The sequence below is a fragment of the Haliotis rufescens genome, unplaced genomic scaffold (assembly GCF_023055435.1).
Source record: "Haliotis rufescens isolate VD_foot unplaced genomic scaffold, xgHalRufe1.0.p SCAF_161, whole genome shotgun sequence".
Lineage (NCBI taxonomy): Eukaryota > Metazoa > Mollusca > Gastropoda > Lepetellida > Haliotidae > Haliotis > Haliotis rufescens.
Window position 1 is genome coordinate 63,184 of NW_025963848.1, and position 19,039 is coordinate 82,222.

The window sequence follows — 19,039 nt, forward strand, 5'->3', positions numbered from 1 at the left end:
GACGTGGTTCTCAGCAGCAATATTGAAGCTACATGTAGATGTGGCTCTCAGCAGCAATATTGAGACTAGACGTGGCTATCTTGATGCGGAAGCTCGACGTGATTCTTGATCGTCATATTCAGGTCATATGCATACTGTTCATAATCTAAAACCACAGCCACGAAAAGATGCACGCTCGTTATATACCAGAAGGTTCTGGTGCCGTTGTTTCTCAAGTGTACCTAGTGTTGCCTTGACTTCTTTAATACAAACAATATTTAATGTTACAGCGAGGCGCACTTCGGCCACGCTGGCTTAAATAACAAAACAAATACCTTCTGGTAAAACATCATCAAATTTATTCAATAATGTATTTACAAATAATGTATGTTAAATACTATACACCATACAGTCACCAATGTCAAGAAAGCAATCATATATTGACATGAAAATGTTCAACACCCGCCATTTTGAAAACGAGGTTGACAGCAAATATTGATGACGTCATCAAAAAGGGGGAATATACAGATTAAAAACTACTAAAATATGTCGCACGTTCCCTTCTTGGGACAAAACTTGACGAAACTTGCTTGGGTAATCTGTGACAATAACAGTTTTCCTGAACCAAAATTTCCATTTCAGGGACGTCTAAATCACAAAAACTACAACCATCATATCCTGGGCTCCTTTACCAAAGCATAGTTAATAATGAAACTGTCGAACGAAGCTGTACTCTTTGTCCATATAAATAGAGCATAAGCATAAATCTGGCAATACAAAGCCACCGTATGTATATAAGACATCATCCTCGATTATCCAGGGAGAAACATCAGCATCCAATTAAGATAAATACTCTGGCGTCATTTGTCCCCATAGCTTCCTAACTATCTCCATCTCGAACCCGCCTATCCATGGCTTAGCACAGATATGCGATCGCTCATCACAGCAATTTGATTGGACGGCCATCTTTAGCATCGTTCCACTAGAATCGGGCTCAAAACGAAGCTATGGCAGCGAATGAGTCCCAAGCATGATCTTAATAGAATTCTGATATGATGCCCTTGATCATCGAGGATGATAAGACAGCACAATGTGGAGAGATTTCAGTTGAATCTACAGTAGCATTATGCCTTGATAGCAGACAATATCGGGTTTATAATTATACTGGCTGAATTATATTTCAGTCTTATTATGCAAGAGAAGCAGGAATACAGATTCAATGGGCTTAATGAATTTGGGTTGGATTATTTGAAACCCTATGAGGAATCGAACCTGGTATTTCAGCGTAAGGAGCAAACGCACTTGCTACTGGACTAAAAAAACAAAATACAGGGTCGGCATAACAATACTACACTACTTTTAAAAGATATTAGAGGACTTTGTTCAACCATTCATAATAATTCTCTATTTTTGAAATTTTAAACTTGATTATTTATTTGAATTACTTTACAATTTAAGAAAGATGTCATATGTTTTAAACACAAAACTTTAGTGGTCCATGTTTCAGAATAATATTTTGCGTTTTTCGAAAATCCTTTATAATGTCGGGGTTATGGATCTGGGGTTGAGAAGGCACCATTACATAATTATCTTTTTACAGAAAAAAACCCGATATCATGTGCATAATTGCCAATATGTCGATCACACTACATCCAAACATTTTAAAAAGGTTGGATTAAATTGTAAGAAACGATCTTTGCAAAGAAACACCGTATGCAAATTTCACGTTTGGGACAACGTGTAGTCAAGACTTTTGTAATCATCTCTGTCAGTGTACAAAGTACGTGAACCGGATATGCATCAGAACGGACATGCGCAGTTGATTATTAATCAGAGAGAAGGTGTTTCACGTCACCATCAAACACATGCACAGTGGACATTCGTAAAGTTGGCGGTCAAATGTTTTCCAACACTGATATTTGTACATTATTGGCTTTTCAATCAAGTAGATAAAATAATATATGTTACATCCGTATAGCTGGCTGGTATAATGGCGTCTGTTTCCTCCGCTAGCCAATCAGCGTCGAGCCTGCAGTATTATCACACTTAGTAAAACCGTTAGTGCTGCCGGGAGTCTCTGTGACGTCACTAGTGACGAGGCACCATTGCCATTGTCTGTAATGTATTTACTTTTGTACTTATTTTTATCATCCATTGAGCTTGGCGTGTGGCCTGGCTGGTGTTGCTGGGGCTTCTCCGTTGACTGAAAAAAAAGGAAACAAAATGGTAAGGTCAGTTGCATAGATTTACCTAAACTGTCTTTGGGAAGCTCTTGACAGCTAACCCTTAAGGTGCTACAACATCTGTGTGTTTTAAGCATGGAAACTTAAACTGTTGCGAACGGTTAACCAACAACGTCCGTCGCTACTCGCCTTGTTTGTTTGAAGCAAAGGAAACAGCTTGGAATACATAGCTTCAAAACCGTCGCAAACAGTTAACTGATGATGAGTAGGTAACCGCGCATTACAAATCGTGAAACGACTTTGATAATCTCGCTATTCAAATCAACAATGGCAAAACAGTCCAAGAATTATATAACTGCCAGGGACCCGTTCCACAAAGCTATCGTAGCGCAACGACAGTCGTAGGTCTATGTTCAACTATGGGAGTTACGATCGTCTTAGCGCTACGATCGCTTTGTGGAACGGGGCCCTCGTCCCCGTTTCGCAAAGCGAGCTACGACCATCGTCATGCCTATACTTTAACATAGAGTTATGTCAGTCGTAGCACTACAATCGCTTTGTGAAAACGGCACCAGGGTTCTACTTTTAACTGGATTGGTGATTTTGTTATTTTGTCGTGAAACATTCCAGACGTTGGCTTGATTGGAATACCAAGTGACCAATAATCCATCACCACGACGGCCCAGGGACTGGAATAGTGGGCCATTATCCGTAGTGCTAGGAACAAGGATAATTTTGCTTTTTGTGAAAATTTCCAGCTCCCTGTCTCATTTTTTGTCTATTCCAGCATATATCAAAAACAAAATTACAAATGTCACGTTTTTTTGTGCAAGTGGAAATATTCAGAGATTGGATTTTTCCTACTTTGGATGCACAAATAACCAGTCAACCTGTTCGGTGACTGGTCAACCATATTCTACACATGCTCATAAGCAAAAGTTACTGGCTTCACTGACACTATATAAACATTTGAAGATTATTAAAAACCAAATGCCGTGAATGAATCAAATGACTAGTTCATGTTCCCAAAACTGACCAGTACTCAGTAAAACACTGTTCAATCATACCAGACCACCGTGGAACACAAAGAATTATTTGATAGCTTCACCACATCCAATACAGTAGGGGCGGTCGGGTAGCCTAGTGGTTAAAGCGTTCGCTCGTCACGCCGAAGACCCGGGTTCTATTCCCGACATGGGTACAATGTGTGAAGCCCATTTCTGGTGTCCCCCGCCGTGATATTGCCGGAATAGTGCTAAAGCGGCCTAAAACCATACTCACTCACTCACTCACATAATCAAATCCAAATGGAGTCCACCACAATGCTTAGTTATTCTGTATCTGAGATGGTTTCCTTCTTAATTTATTTTCTACGGTTTGGTATGTAAGATGTAGTTTCCTATTATAAGATATGAGGTAACACAACTCGCTATGCAGAGTTGTGTCCCTTAGCTGTAGTAGGATATTGTATTTTTGTGTGTATTGTTTTGCAATCGAATCCGTTGCATTTTGTGGGTGTCTGTTCTGGTAATAATCACCCACCAGTTTCCTCTTAACTTTAGGTTATGAGTATATAACACGTAGCTCCATCAGCTAGACTTCAACGTCGAATGTTAACATAAAACATCAACTCCATAGGAATAACAACCGCGGAAACATTGGGTAAGTCTGACATTCAGACCCTGAAACATATTCCAACACAGCCAATACAAGTCTATGTTTGGCAAGACTATATTACTGCATGAAAATGAAGAAAGTCTCTGGGCTCCTTTTTATTATATTTTATAACTATAATTTAACAACTATTTTTCTTTAAAATATGTTCATTTCAGAGACTAGATGATAGTCTATTGGTTGTAAAGGCAAAATAGCGGCAAAAATTATATGAATGGATCACCGACTAATGTTTTCTCGATCACGGAGTCTGATGACAAGAATACCATCTGGAACACACATCTCCACCTTCATCTTACACCAGGCTACCAGAAACACCACGTCCGGCCATACTAGTGTGAAACATACAATCGATGTTCTGAAGAGGCGTGTATTATTTGAACATGTTTTCATATCCTGATGCGTGTAACGGCAGTTGGCAAACATGTTTCCACCATGTAGTAGCTATTGTTCACATAACGTTCCTGTGTTGATATCATTAGTGCCACGATGATCAACACCGAAGATGTCATGTCGCGTGAGGGTGCCTTGAAACATCGTTTCCGGTCCATGAAGCACTCGACGAGAGCGTGATGGCTACCAAAATGTGTCAATATTAATTTCAACCAGTATCATATCAGTTGACTACATTTCGATCAGAGCCGCGTATAAGGAATAACGAACACATCCCAGGAAGACCGCTTGCTAGAAGATGTAGCAGTAAATATGTTCGATACGGACCATTTTCCTGTCTTACCAACCGTTGTCGAGGCAGCACGTGCCCCGAGCCCATCCGCCATATTTATTCTCATCGATTGCGCCCTCTCGTCGAAACTATTCCCTTCATTCAATTACGGCATCGAAAAATAGATTAAAATAATTTACTTTGATATCGAATGGCACTTAATTAGACAACGCAAACAAGGTTTTCTGTTGGCTTCTTAAACTGTGATTTGTCAAAACGCGCGATTCGCCCGTGCAGTGTCGGCTAATCTGGCTGCGTCTTGAATGACTAAACGTGCCAAGCGGGAACTGCAACTTGTCAGAAAATTACAAAATCGCAATGAAATTCCTCTACTCCACATGCCGTTTTCAAAACTCGCCCCGGGAATTAAACCTGTTCCGTAAAACACTAGCTATGGCGGCCCCGTAATTGATGGCAAGAGAGAAACGGACGCCCGCATTCCTGATCAATACTAATTCTCAAGCCCTCTTTTTCTGAAAGGTCGAGTAAAAGCATGGCCCTATATTTTATCAAAATGTCAAAAATCAGTCAAAAGGTTTGATAATTGTAGCAGATTTGCATCGCCATGCTGATTAGAATCCCACTGCACGCACGTGCAGTCCGTGTTATCATGTGTCGTGTGATTGGTTGTCCGTCCTGCACGCGGATTGTCTAGGGTGCTGTTATGAAGTTAATCAAGCCAGAGTCCAATATCTGTCATACAGGAGTCAAACTTGTGCAAGTCGATATTTGTAAATAAAGCTTGATGCGAGACATTATTCATAACTGCCCAGACTTAATAAGATATGGAGATATAGATATGCTGGTATTCAATTTATCCATCCATATTTATAACAGCCGTTATCTGAGAGCACTTTCCTTGATTTAAGGAAATAGAAAATTGAAACATAAAAAGAATTCTGCCAGCTTGTTCCGACAAGAGTATGATTACTGACGCACATAACGCGAACCCTCAGTACTCCAGGTTTCGTATTTCCCATTCAAATAAGACCGCCTCCGTGGTTTAGTGGGGGAGAGTCTGCCTGGAGAGCGGAAGGTCGGGGGTTCGATCCCCGGCCGCCTCATACCAAAAGACGTTAAGATGGTACTTGTTGTACCCTCCAAGGCGCTTGGCACTAAGGGGCTAAAACAAGGACTGGTCGTCTCGGAGTATATTGTGTCCGAGTGGGGTATTCATGTTAAACTGCGGTATAGTATCTCAGTTGGCTAGCACTATAAAACCGTCAGTAACTCATACATTCTTTTGAAAACTGTCAAGATTAACGGGTCCTCATTAAAGAATCTTGGTATTTTTACAGTAGATTATTTGTTTGGTAGTTGTCGAAATGATACTCCCAGGGGGGCTAGGTCCAGTCTAACGAGGCTTTGTTTTCTCGCTGCTACGCTTCTCATATGTTGAGGCCCGTGAAGATCCGGAGTAGAATAGGTCTTCAGCAACCAATGCTTGCCGTAAAAGGCGACTATGCTTGTCGTAAGGGGCGACTAACGGGATCGGGTGGTCAGGCTCGCTGACTTGGTTGATGCATGTCATCGATCCCAATTGCGTAGATCGATGCTCATGATATCAATCACTGGTTGTCTGGTCCAGACTCGATTATTTACAGACCGCCGTCACATAGATGGAATACTGCTGAGTGCGGCGTTAAACAACAAACCAACCAAACCAATCTTAAATGTTGACTACCACGTAGGGGGTCCGGATTAGCATACTGGTCCCAACAACCAACCCTTTTCGCCAGGTCAGACCACAGAATCTTCACGGGGGGCACCAATAATTTCTTGAAATTTCAACATACTAACTTGAAATTTCAAAATGTTATGTTGAAATTTCAAGATACAACGTTGAAATTTCAAGATACATACTTAGTTGAATTTCAAGATAAATTTCAAATTTCAACTTATTTTCTTGAAATTTCAAGATCATAACCTTGAAATTTCAACTTAGTATGTATCTTGAAATTTTAGCTTAGTGTATTTAAATTTCAACATAACATCTTGAAGTTTCAAGTTATGTATCTTGAAATTTCAACTTAGTATCTTTTTTCTATATCTCCGTAATGAGGAAACAGAGGAATAGCAGGGGGTTGAGAAGGAGACAGACGTGGAGGAGAAAGAGGAGAAAGAGGAGGAGGTTGTTGAAGAGGAGGAGAAAGCGGAGGTGGGGTTGAGGAGAAAGAGGAGAAAGAGGAAGAGGTTGTTGAAGAGGAGAAAGCGGAGGAGGGGTTGAGGAGAAAGAGGAGAAAGAGGAGGAGGTTGTTGAAGAGGAGGAGAAAGCGGAGGGGTTGAGTAAAAGAGGAGAAAGAGGAATTGGATGAGGAGGGAAGGAGGAGTAGAACAATTATTTTTCATAACATCATTTTTCAGCACGAATAATTATTTCTTTTGTAAAACCCGATAATTTTATATTTTTTTTGTATTTTCTAAAACAAGGTACTTATTGTAAGAAATGTTATATTTGGGACAACACTATCTTTGTAAAATACAGATTCGCGTACTTGGCATTATGTGTTTAAAGGTATTTATTATAAAGAAATCCAACATCATGAATGATAATGTTGCGTCAGGATATGTCAGATACGCTAAAGTGACAGGTTTTGACAAGCCTAACTTAATGCATTAAATAGCATGCAGTCTGGATATAGATGGAATATAACTGACAGCGACAATTACAGCATTCACCACTCACACAGTAACCGGTTTACAAATCTGAACACTGAATAAGTTATCTTGACGTATGCCGTGCAATTCCTGTATTGAATACAACGCATTAGACGGTAAACAATAAGCGAAGTCGCTCTTCCTGTGTGTGTCTGAAGGCAAGTCGACCCAGTCTACACGTCGGCACGACTCTCAGTTCCATCCAACTGGCTGCTGAACGCACCGGCCTTATTGTGGTATCGCCGCCTTCTACAAAGCTTACCATTGACAATTATACAGATATACAGACATTACCCAAGACAGGATGTTCATTACATTAAGACTTGTCTGATTACAACAGTGCCATGAATAACGACCGAAGCCATAGCAGTCACGCGTCTACAACGAGTTAAGGTGTTCTGGGCAAATACAGCTATACATGATTAGCGAGCGAGCTGAAGAGAATTATCTAGGTCCGGTGGTTCTGACATTAACCTAATGAGCTGAGAATACGTGGGATTAAAAGTTTTCGCAAATCTATACAGTTACCAGGACTTGGATGTTGTCTATTACGGACACTGTGTATACCACATTTTGTGTATACCGAACAGTCGACGTACGACCGCAATGACTTCCGCACACCTATCCTTAAGAATAAGAGATAATAGAACCTACTGCTACACTGTGAAAACATGTTCTACGGACACTGTGTATACCAAATACTGTGTAAACAGAACGAGGCCCCGTTGAACTTATAAGCGTAACGGTATGATTTTCAATTGTCTCTGAAGAAGTGTAAGGTGTAACCATTAACTTGTGCGGCAAATTAAGCAAATATAGTACGGACACTGTGCATACCACATCCTGTGTAAACCGAACTCGGTCCCGTCTAGTTTAAGTCGCATTGCTGTGCCTACGATAATAACCTTGAAGTTTAAGATTTGCAAGGACCTTTTGTGACCGTAGTGATTAACATTTACTGTATACGGACACCGCGCCATACAAATTCCTGAGTAAACCGAAGCGGGAAAAAACTTTTGATTTGGGAGTAGTCAGTTCTTGAACACTTCTGATGTTCAATGGTACTGTGTTCCATAGCCCGGGACCTGCACTTTCGAAACAGCGGTCACCAAATGTTTCTCAGCCCTCGTACTACACAGAGTGGGAACGTGTTTGGACTCCATGGTATAACATAAGTTGTGCGCTTATCTTCGTGGCGGGGTATACAGAGGGTACAACAAACCGTATTCCCCGAAATAATAAACCCTCAACGAATTTATCTTACCGCTATCTTTATCATTTACCATCATTTCAAAACAAATGGATGCAAAACGTTTGTTGGTCCCCATATTGCCGGGTGGGCTCGAACCCGTGAAGATCCGGGGTAGAATAGGTCTTCAGCAACCAAGCTTGCCAAAAAAGGTGACTATTCTTGTCGTAAGATACACGGTAGGCTCGAGAAAGCAGGTACATAAAAAGCCAAAGGCTCCGTTCCACAAAGCAATCTTAGCGCTAAGGTGACCGTAACTCCCATACTTTAACATAGGCTTACGATAGTCGTAGCGCTAAGATCGCTTTGTGCAACGGGGCCAATTTTCATACATCACCGCTGTTAAGGGGTAAAGGGAAATTTATTTAAAAAAACGTCATTGGCCAATACTCTTCAAGCATTTTGTACACAAGTTAAAATATAGATGTGCATACACTCACCTCTATATGTATAATGTTGTAGTCACACTGGGCGCTGTCTCTGACCATGGGCTTGATGAGGATCTCGACCAGCTTGGAGGCCTCTACGCCACACATCGCCTGGATATTGGGTTTGATGCAGTTCATGGCGTTTCTCATATCTCTGTAATATTAAACACTCTTTAAATTGTCTGAACCACATGACAACAACCGAAGCTTACATTCATTCCGCCGATAATATCAAATAGGCACACATGTCTGATATATTAAACACTCATTCAAATGGGGATGTAATACACTGGAAAATCGAGGGTGTGTCAATGCAGAAAGAGAAGAAGATTTAGGTGAATCTAAAACGTGATTTACATGTGAAATATTATACTTAAAGGATATAGTTAAAATTCCATGGTGTTTTTACGTTTAAACCACGTCGGTTGGTTGGTTTGTTGTTTAACGCCGCACTCAGCAATATTCCAGCTATATGACGGCTGTCTGTAAATAATCGAGTCTGGACCAGACAATCCAGTGATTAATATCACGAGCATCGATCAACGCAATTGGGATCGATGACATGCATAAACCAAGTCAGCGAGCCTGACCACCCGATCCCGTTAGTCGCCTTTTACGACAAGCATAGTCACCTTTTACGGCAAGCATGGGTTGATGAAGACCTATTCTACCCCGGAATCTTCTCGGGCCCAAGATCCTCGGGACCTTGCTTACACGATTACGTTGGTAATATAGTTCCAAACAATAAAAAAAACCTCCAAAAAATGCAAACAAAAGAAAGAATTATTTCCGACACCCGTTTTGTTTACTCGGGGAAAGGGCAGTGATAACGCCGTTAAACAGACTGGAAAGTGATGACAACTGACTTCACATTTGTGTTGCATCTTCATCTATCAACGACATGTTGCTGTGTAAGCTTGGGGACGATCAAGATTAATCACGGAGCAAACAGTTCAGGGATGGAGAGTAATATTTCAAATTGACATCTCTCGCCATTTTCTACATATGTTGCTTTACCGGCATAGTTCGTCTATCGTCTTCCGGTTGACCTTTGACATAAGCCGGATGCTGTTGTTCATGTACTTGGTGAGGCAATCTTCCGACACGTAACCTTGCAAGGCGAAACAGTTTTGGTGACGGGCATACTCTGAAATGATAAAAATATACATTGTAAATAGTATCAATGTGGGTTGAAGTGTCATACGCTTCCTATGTGTCCGATGCGATTCTCAAAATTGATTGGTGAGTTGAGGTAACACTGTTATTGACAATACGATGTTTGCCGCACCCAGCAATATTCCAGCTATATGAGGGCGGTCTGTAAATAATCGAGTCTGGACAAGACAATCCAGTGATTGGCATCAAGAGCATCGATCAACGCAATCAGGATACGATGACATGCATCAGCCAAGTCAACGAGCCTGACCACCCGATCCCGTTTGTCACCTCTCACGACAAGCATAGTCGCCTTTTACGACAAGCAGGGGTTGCTGAAGACCTATTCTATCCGGATCTTCACAGGACAATACGATATGACGTCGGAACACTAGCTCAGTTCCATCGTAGAGTTGGCATATCGTAGATTCGGCTCCCCTTTCTTTCCTAAAATTCCATTGGATAAAACCATAACACCTAGTGTCATTATTGTTCTTTGCTTTGTATAGTCGTTGTCCATTTTTTTCAGTTTCATGAAAAAACATCCAATCAGTGTGACATAGGCATTAACAGCATATTAAACCGTTAATCACATTGTCAACATACTCAGACCTCTTGGCACCTTTTGGCATTTGCTCATGTTTGATAATCTCTCCTCCTAGGTGACCCTTCAATAATGACACTAATACATCAACCTACTCGGAATTACGCATTTTCTGCCTACCGGTTTGAAAACCATCACAAAATGACATTTGGCTTTCATTTTCTGGGACACCGATCTTCAACCAACATTGGCATATGATACAGCAGACAATTCTATACAAATCACGAAAACAACCTTATGCCATTTGCCTGTAGCAAAATCACAGGCACGTATTGTTGAAAGCGACAAAAAAATCGTTAATTATCACAATGGCTTACAAATGTTTTATTGTTTGTTGCTTTACAAAGCGATGAAGACAGTGGCGGAGATATCTGAGTTGACGTTTCACAGGCTTATTTGTAGCCCTATCACGTCACCCCACGTTACTGTCATCTAGATTATCACTGCCGAATGATAAATCCCATTATAGAATGTACCGGTCGTCTTCAATTCCGGCGATAAATTCTATTATTTTACGTACCGACCTTCTTCAACTTGGGCCTAACATTCTAAAGCCTTAAAACTTTATCTGGGGTTCCTTCGCGTGCTTTTAATTTGGGAATCTTAACCGAACCCGTCTGAAGAGTTCCCAAGACTGTTTCGATGCGTCTGAAGCTGGGAAGATCAATAGAAATTAGCTCAACAGTTTGTGCAAGCGATCTTGCAGTGTCGCTACAAGATTGCAAGCCTGTCAACCAAACATTATAGGGTCACGTGACCGCTCCACCCCATCCTCATCCCTCAGCGTTGATGATGATGTTGAGAGCTGTGTATAATGAATGGCCAACACTGCAGGTCAACGCGATGCTAGACAGAATATGCTGAGTTGGAAAACTCAATATTACTTGTTGCAGGCACCGATGAAGAAACAAGATTGTTGAGGCCTAGGATATGAGCAACAGATTGTCGGATGCGACAGTCGGACTCATGTGGTTGTCGCATGCCATTTGCAAGATGTCCATCAACAGTATGTCAAATTGGACACCAGTTAGCCAATCACAGTGGGAAATCGAAACCGCGTTAGACTCTATAGGGAACAAAACTCGTACCAAGTTGACGTAAATTTATTTACCAAAGGGCTAGTCCCGATTTACCAGTGGAGTAGGTTAGCCCACCAGTGAGTGCATTGTTTATCTTAAGCAGGATTACTTCACCAACATCGTAACAATTAAGTTTCAAAAAATTTCGACGTACATTTCCTTTAATTCATCAAATACAATTCAGCCCCGTCATCATTCTTAAGTTGAAGTCATGTCGAAACCGATAGGTCTGTTCAGACGTCGGCTGTGTGTAAACAGGGCTTCAGTCTCAGGCTATAACAAACCTTTTGCAAGATGATCGGGAGGCTGCTTTGGTGTTTTGCAAATTGCAGTTTACGAGTGGGCGCCAATAGCATTGTTTCAGGTACGGGATACGTTCAAAGGAAAAACACATATAGCTTGCAGCTAATGTAGACATTTTGACAAACGTGGCTGCTTGTTCTGTCGATAACACAACTGCTCTGAGCCTTAGTAAAAAACGGGAACATACAGGCAAACAACAATCCAGATGTTCGCGAGGTCCAGAACGTCATTACACCTTGGTGTTAATAATTGATGGGTTGGCTGTCCAGTTTACGTATAACAATATGTGTTAGTGGCCAACCTTACAATGTAATGAAATTGTTAAGGAGGTGTTGTTGCATTGCACGAAAATAGACCCAAGAAAAAAGGGACCGGATCTGTGTAATATAATTACTCATGCTCTCTGTTCTTGCAGAGGAGTCTCCACAGTCGTATGCGGAAACGTGCCACCATGCTGGCATATACTCCAAGAGTCTTTGCACTGTTTGAAGACGATAACATAGACATGCACGGGTCTCTAAGGCAATAATTATGAGTTGAAATCATAAGTTCTATAATATGTAAATAATGAGAACAAGTTCTCCCTATAAGAAACTGGAGTCCTATCTAGACTTGCCTGTTAGGAGGATAGAATTACTACACATCCATGACTGATCTGAAATTCAAGTACAGCCTTGGAGCAAGGCTAAAAACAATACAAGATGCCCAATATCTGCATTTGGAGCTCAACACAAGATGTAAATGTCTTTACTCGCACATGTTAATCAAGAGGCGTATGGGTTGGATAATAGCCTTATATCTAGGAACAGCTGGGGTTCTGTTGTCAGACTTGGCAAAGAAGAGCAACCGGTTGTTTCAATTAAAATCTAAAACGGTTGAACGAATCCACTTCATTTGACATTTTGTAAACATATTCTAAATGGGTAAATGTTATTTAATATCGCATTCCGCAAAAAATCCAGGTTCGTAAAATATCGAGTCTGGACTAGGCAAACCAATGATGATCCACGTCAATGGGCAAGATGAAGAAGTCGCAGAGCCTGATCACCCGACTCTGTAGAATCTTACGGTCAGCAATAGTGCTGGGGAATTATACCATCCTGGACCCAACGCCTCCGTGGTGAAGTGACCAGGGCCTCGTTCCACAAAGCGATCTTAGTGCTACGTTGATCGTAAGCCTATGATAAAGTATGGGAGTTACGACCAACTTAGCACTAAGATCGCTTTGTGGAACGGGGCCCTGAACGTCTTTCTGGAGAGCCAAGGTCCGTGGGTGATCCTTGGTCGTGTCACACCAAAATATATTAAGAGAAGGTACTTATTGTTACACTGCCCGACGCTAGGCATTATGGGGATAAAACTGGCCAGCTCGGAGTCAGCATAATTTTGTTTGTTTGTTGTTAAACGCGGCACTCAGCAATATTCCAGCTATATGACGGCGGCCTGGAGTCTGGACAAGACAATCCAGTGATTGACATCATGAGCATCGACCCACGCAATTGGGATACGATGACATGGGTCTAAGTTGGGTATCCATGTTAAACTGCGGCATGGTATCTCAGTGGGCTAGCACTATAAAACTCGGCATTAGTCCGGACTAGTACAAGCAGCCACACATGTGCATGCTCATCGCTATATAAGTGTAATAATCTTGAACGAAACGTTAAAGCCAATTTCACCTCACCTCTAGCTATCCTTGGTCTCGCAAAGAGTCATTCTAACTAATGAATTCCCGTTTCTACTTATGCTTCATCGAATAGAGCATGTCCCTTCCTAGCCAATATGGTTCTACTTAACAACCGAAACACAATATCTGCTACGACAGAGGCCGTAATTCGACTTCATTCGATTCAAAGCAAATCACACACTCGACTTAAATAGCCATATAAGTTTATTTCCCCTATCGACTTCTCTTTCTTTTATGTGATCATTAATGCTAAAATATAACATTCATCCACGTGGCTCTCAAAACCTGAGCTGGGAGTAAAATTACAAGGACGGTGGAAAATAGATGCGCGCGTCATCAACGCGCAATTCTGACTTCCTGTCAAAATAGAACGACTATTGATTTTTATTGGCCACGGAAATAAACGGCTTCAAGTCAAGCAATCATGAATATAAGAATAGCTAACATCGACAAAAATAACGTATTTTAGGGAATTCCCTGGTGTTTTATGGGCAACAAGCATACCGCCATCGATACTGTCTTGAAAACAGTAATCTTGGTTTTATTTGGACAAAGCAAACAACGCCTCTCCATGGCGACTACGTCGACGTGAGCTATGACAACTGTTGGCATCGGAACAGTTCTTCAGGCATGGACGTTACGTTAGAAAGGCTGACAGTTCATAACGGGGGAATCAAAACAATTTATGGTGCGATTAACTACGTCTGAATACATGAAGAAGTAAGAGCGAAGGCGACGGCGACGGAGATTTGACACCGTCGTTGACGTGGCAGATGTGGTCTCGGACACAGACAAGCATGAGATACATTTTAGATGTATTACCATATGGTGGTGCATGAAGAGCATGAAGAGCATGAAATAGATTGGATTGGCAAGATAGGGATACTGTTGACAAATATAACAACAATAAGAATAATATAAAAAAATAATGGATTGGATTGACAAGATATGTATATCGTTGTTAAAAACAACAACAACAACAACAACAACAACAATAATAATAGTAAAAGAAAACGAGCTAAGGATGTGGGACATAATCTCAATGTCAGTGTTGATGGGTCTGTACTGCTGGGCGGTACAGAAATGAGTGTCAACAAAGCGAAGGGCCATATCAAATTGTCCCTTTCAAGGAGAACGACCACTGCACCGAGTTTATGTGCAGTGTGTTGAGAAGATCAGCAACCATGTAGAGTCCTTTCTGTTTGCTGCTTAGGTCCAGTCACTTCCCACTCGAAACCGTCAATGTGCAATGAAGATTATGCAATGAATGTAATGAGACTGTCCAACACATTGTCAGTGGACGCCCAGCTTTGGCACAAACACAGTATCTAAAGCGACATGATGGATAGGCTCGATTGGATATATATAATGCTGTTGATTCCATATATTAGTTCATGCTCAAAGCGCTACGTCATTACTATATAACCAGTGTGCTCTCGAATGCCATTCTCAACAGATTAATAGTCATTGGCAATCTACCAAAGTATGCTGCTATTTGCGCCCTCAAGCATATGTAGACAAAAGTTATCCGATTGACAACAACTATTCAAGATTCTACAAGTAAGAGTGCTATACTATCATGTGACCTTGACAATGACCTTGTCCATGGACAGATCTGTTAATGGCCTTTGAAGTGATGGGTGTGACTAGGTAAGGCACCTGTCAAGTTTTGTGATGGCAGAAGTATTAAAGAAGTTGTCATTCATAAATTGTATCTGGTTAGTCATCCGTCACCTTCTAAGGAATTCCTAACAAGGCTCAGAAACTTGAATTGATATAATCGCACTTTTTAATAAAGATGACCTTGACCATCGGTGGTTCGAACCCCGGCCACGTCATACCAAAGGCGTTAAGCGTGGTACTTGTTATTACCCTGTCTGGCGCTCGGCGTTAAAGGAATAAAACAAGGACTGGTCAACTTAAGTACAATAACCTTGAACGCGACGTTAAACCCCTCTTTACCTTACCTCACCGTATACAAGGTAGGGTCACGTCTAATTCCAATAATCTTGTCGGCGATAAATAACCAGCAGCAGTGGTCTAATGTCAACAAAATCCCGTTACACGTGGCTTCATCAGAATCATCATAATCATCCATACAGTTCCTGCGTATACGTCTACACCAGCTCTAGAATTGGGCTTGACCCTGTGATGTTATTCGTGATATTATTACCTCTTTAACTGCTGCCGTTCTACTTGGGTGCCGCCACTAGTTTCAGTACGACTACTTTTGGCCCAACATAAAACTACGACCCGATTGTAATATCACGTCTCCATTGAAACGTAAGTAAGCAGTAAGCCATTCCTACACCACTAGACCCACTGAAGATGGTGTTAAACAAACTAAGACTCGATTGTTATATCACGTCTTCCTTGAAACGTAAGTGAAGACATTTCTAGACCAAAAGACCCACTGGAGAGGTTTAACAAACAGGCTAGACGAATATACTATATTCCGGTGGACTTATTACATACCGCTCGTAAACACGTCATCACAGACATGAGATGAACTGGCTTCATATGACTGAAAGCTCTTCGAAAGTGTAGTCAGTTGGGAGAGCATCCCACGAAAATGATATATTCAATCTGCACATGAAAATATCCAACGTAATAACAAACAATAATGAACCGTTTCTCACTGAACCCTTTACCGGTGTCTAACTTTATGGTGCAACCATGGCCAGTCCTCATGAGTGTTAATATTGCTGGAGATGTTGAAAGGAAAATTGCGGCAAATTTCGCTTCAGACGGCATTGAGTCTGACGATCCTAAACAGTCGTTAGGGTAATTGTACTTCCGCGCTGCGTAACGTTCCTTCTGAAAAACACGAGTTGCCACTTAAAATACAACTACACGATTTTATCAGCTCGCAGAATGACTTTAATTATTGAAGAGCAGTGGTTTTGCCTTTCAGACGATGTCGCCGAAAATGTAGTTAAACTTCACAAAAATGCCGAAAATGGACAGTGAAAAGCCAGCCAATGACTAGCTGTAAAAATTATTTCAAAATAATTTCACTTTATCGTCAAACCGTGAATGCCGATATAATGAAATCTTGTAAAAAGGTAGGGACTGTGAAGGGCGTAATAATTGGACATCAGGATGTTAAACCTTGGCTTGAATATAGCCAGTGAATAAAGCAGTGCGGTTTGGAGGATAACAGAAGCCCCGTATGCCCGATTGAGGTCGACGTCTTTACATGAAGCAATGTCTCTACTGACGTTAGAGTCTGTGTTAGAACTAACGTCAACGTGAGGGCGATTGGAGTTTCTGCAGATCTAACGGCATCTTGTTGTGTCAGACTGCGTGTATCCTTCTCTCGTTGCCAAGGTCGTGTCCGAGATGTTGAGGTTCTGGTCAAGCGCTTATTCTGTTTCTGTGGGGGCGTTTTATCAACGTTACCTGGTTCTAGTATTGATTCGCGCTGCTAGACAACGGGTGGCAGCCAAAAATGTACAGGTCTGTCCTTTATCCAGTTATAGGTGCTCATGTTTATATTCCTTAATGGTACCCGTGAATACCCGGGTTAGAATTGGTCTTCAGCAACCCATGCTTGTCGTAAAGGACTAAAGGATCGAGTGGTCAGACTTGGTTGATGCATGTCATCTTATCCCATGATGCTCATGATGTAAATCAACGGATTGTCTGGTCCAGATTCGATTAGTTACAGATCGACAGAATATTGGCGTTAAACAAGAAACAAACAAAATAATTACGAATGTAAATAAACAAAGGGAGACAATTCTACGCCTCAAAAGTGTGTTTGAGGTGATACAATAGTTTTACAATCTGTTCTGCTGATGTTAATTGGCGAGAGAAATTTTACAAACGAATTTCACTTTGTCCTCCATGTGGCTTCTTTCGATACCGAAGTGAAATGATTGTATAGTGTCATCCAAATCCAGCCTTCGAATGTCTTCTCGTAGACAGAAACCCTGTCAAAGTTTATGACGGAGTTGCTGTCGACATCCTACTGTTGAGTTATGTCTATTCTAAACCAGCGTCTTTGATGTAGGGATTAAATACAATCATTGACGCATCTGATGTAATATTCCACGAAACGTTCACACAAGAAGTGTCACACATTTGTCCTAACCAATGTCACATTCAATGGGACTTCTACACAAGACCTGATCCCATTTCTCTCACACCTCTTACATAGATGCTATTCTCTTTACTGTTGACGGGCCCAGTTCTACAAAGCGATCCGAGCGCTAAGGTGAGCGAAGCTCCCAAACTTTAACATAGACTTAAGACTGTCGAAGCGCTACAATCGCCCTGGACCATTCCACAAAGCGATGTTAGTGTTACGATCATCATAGTCTAAGTATGAGAGTTACGTCGACTTAGCGCTAAGCTCGCTTTGTGGAACCTGGCCAAGGATCTGCTCCATGGCAGAACGTTTAAGTCTGTGTGCAAGACGTCATGTGAACCTCTGATTTGAACAAGGACATGAAACATTCCTGACCAACCAAATACGCCCTTTGCCACATGCCCTGTTTCAGTGAGGGCTTGGTCTGCTTGCACAGACATACCCTGATGGCCCCTTAACATTGGTACTATAATATAGTCTATCATACAGGCCATGAACGAAATATATCCCATACAGCCCTTGCAAGTCTATTATGATTGGCAAGTCTATATTACTGCACGAAAATGAAGAAAATCTCTGGGCTCCTTTTTATTATATTTTATCACTATAATTTAACAACTGTTTTTTTCTGTAAAATATGTTCATTTCAGAGACTAGATGTTAGTCTAACTATAATACAAAGGTCACATTTGCTATTGGCTGGCTGGGTGGGTGGGTAGATCTGCCACCAGCCAGAGAGAGGCACACAAGGTATAACAAGGACCCCCACGAGATAATCAAACGAGAACTTCAGACAGAACCCAACCAACACGATTAGTCTAATCCGGAAACAACAGCGTCATTAAAGTCACATCTTTGATCACGCAACAATTACTCCGTGGACAATACTTTCTCCCAATCACATAAAACAATTCAGGCTTGTAGAATACTGAAGACACCCTAATCCCGAACCGTTTCTTATTCTACCAGGCATATTCCTGTCTCTGTCGTACTGAGATAGAATATTCCTTTATTAAGCCAATGATCAATTTACACGCAATACTGCAGTCTAAATGTATTTTGCTTTATAGTTGTAGTAAATACCCGATGATAAAAAGAACGGGGGTAAATAGATACAGCGGACTATCCTTTCGTGTCGGGGGTCGTCCTTAAAGAGGGCGTGGTCCTACGATCCACGGCATCGAGCCATTTCCAGTCTAGAGTTATTGTAATTAGTTCTATCT

General features: G+C 41.4%; 1 protein-coding gene across 1 annotated transcript in view; it reads right to left on the reverse strand.

The window, feature by feature from the left end:
- Window positions 1–321: 321 nt before the first annotated feature.
- The window catches only part of LOC124133855, a 154,344-nt gene continuing 135,626 nt past the window's right edge, over window positions 322–19,039 (reverse strand). Inside the window, exons 4-6 of the mRNA XM_046498438.2 lie at window positions 9,913–10,042; window positions 8,908–9,049; window positions 322–2,182 (exon numbers count right to left, since the gene is read on the reverse strand). Of these exons, the coding sequence (XP_046354394.1) occupies window positions 1,997–2,182; window positions 8,908–9,049; window positions 9,913–10,042 (458 nt within the window). The 3' untranslated portion in view covers window positions 322–1,996. The remainder of the gene's footprint in view (window positions 2,183–8,907; window positions 9,050–9,912; window positions 10,043–19,039) is intronic.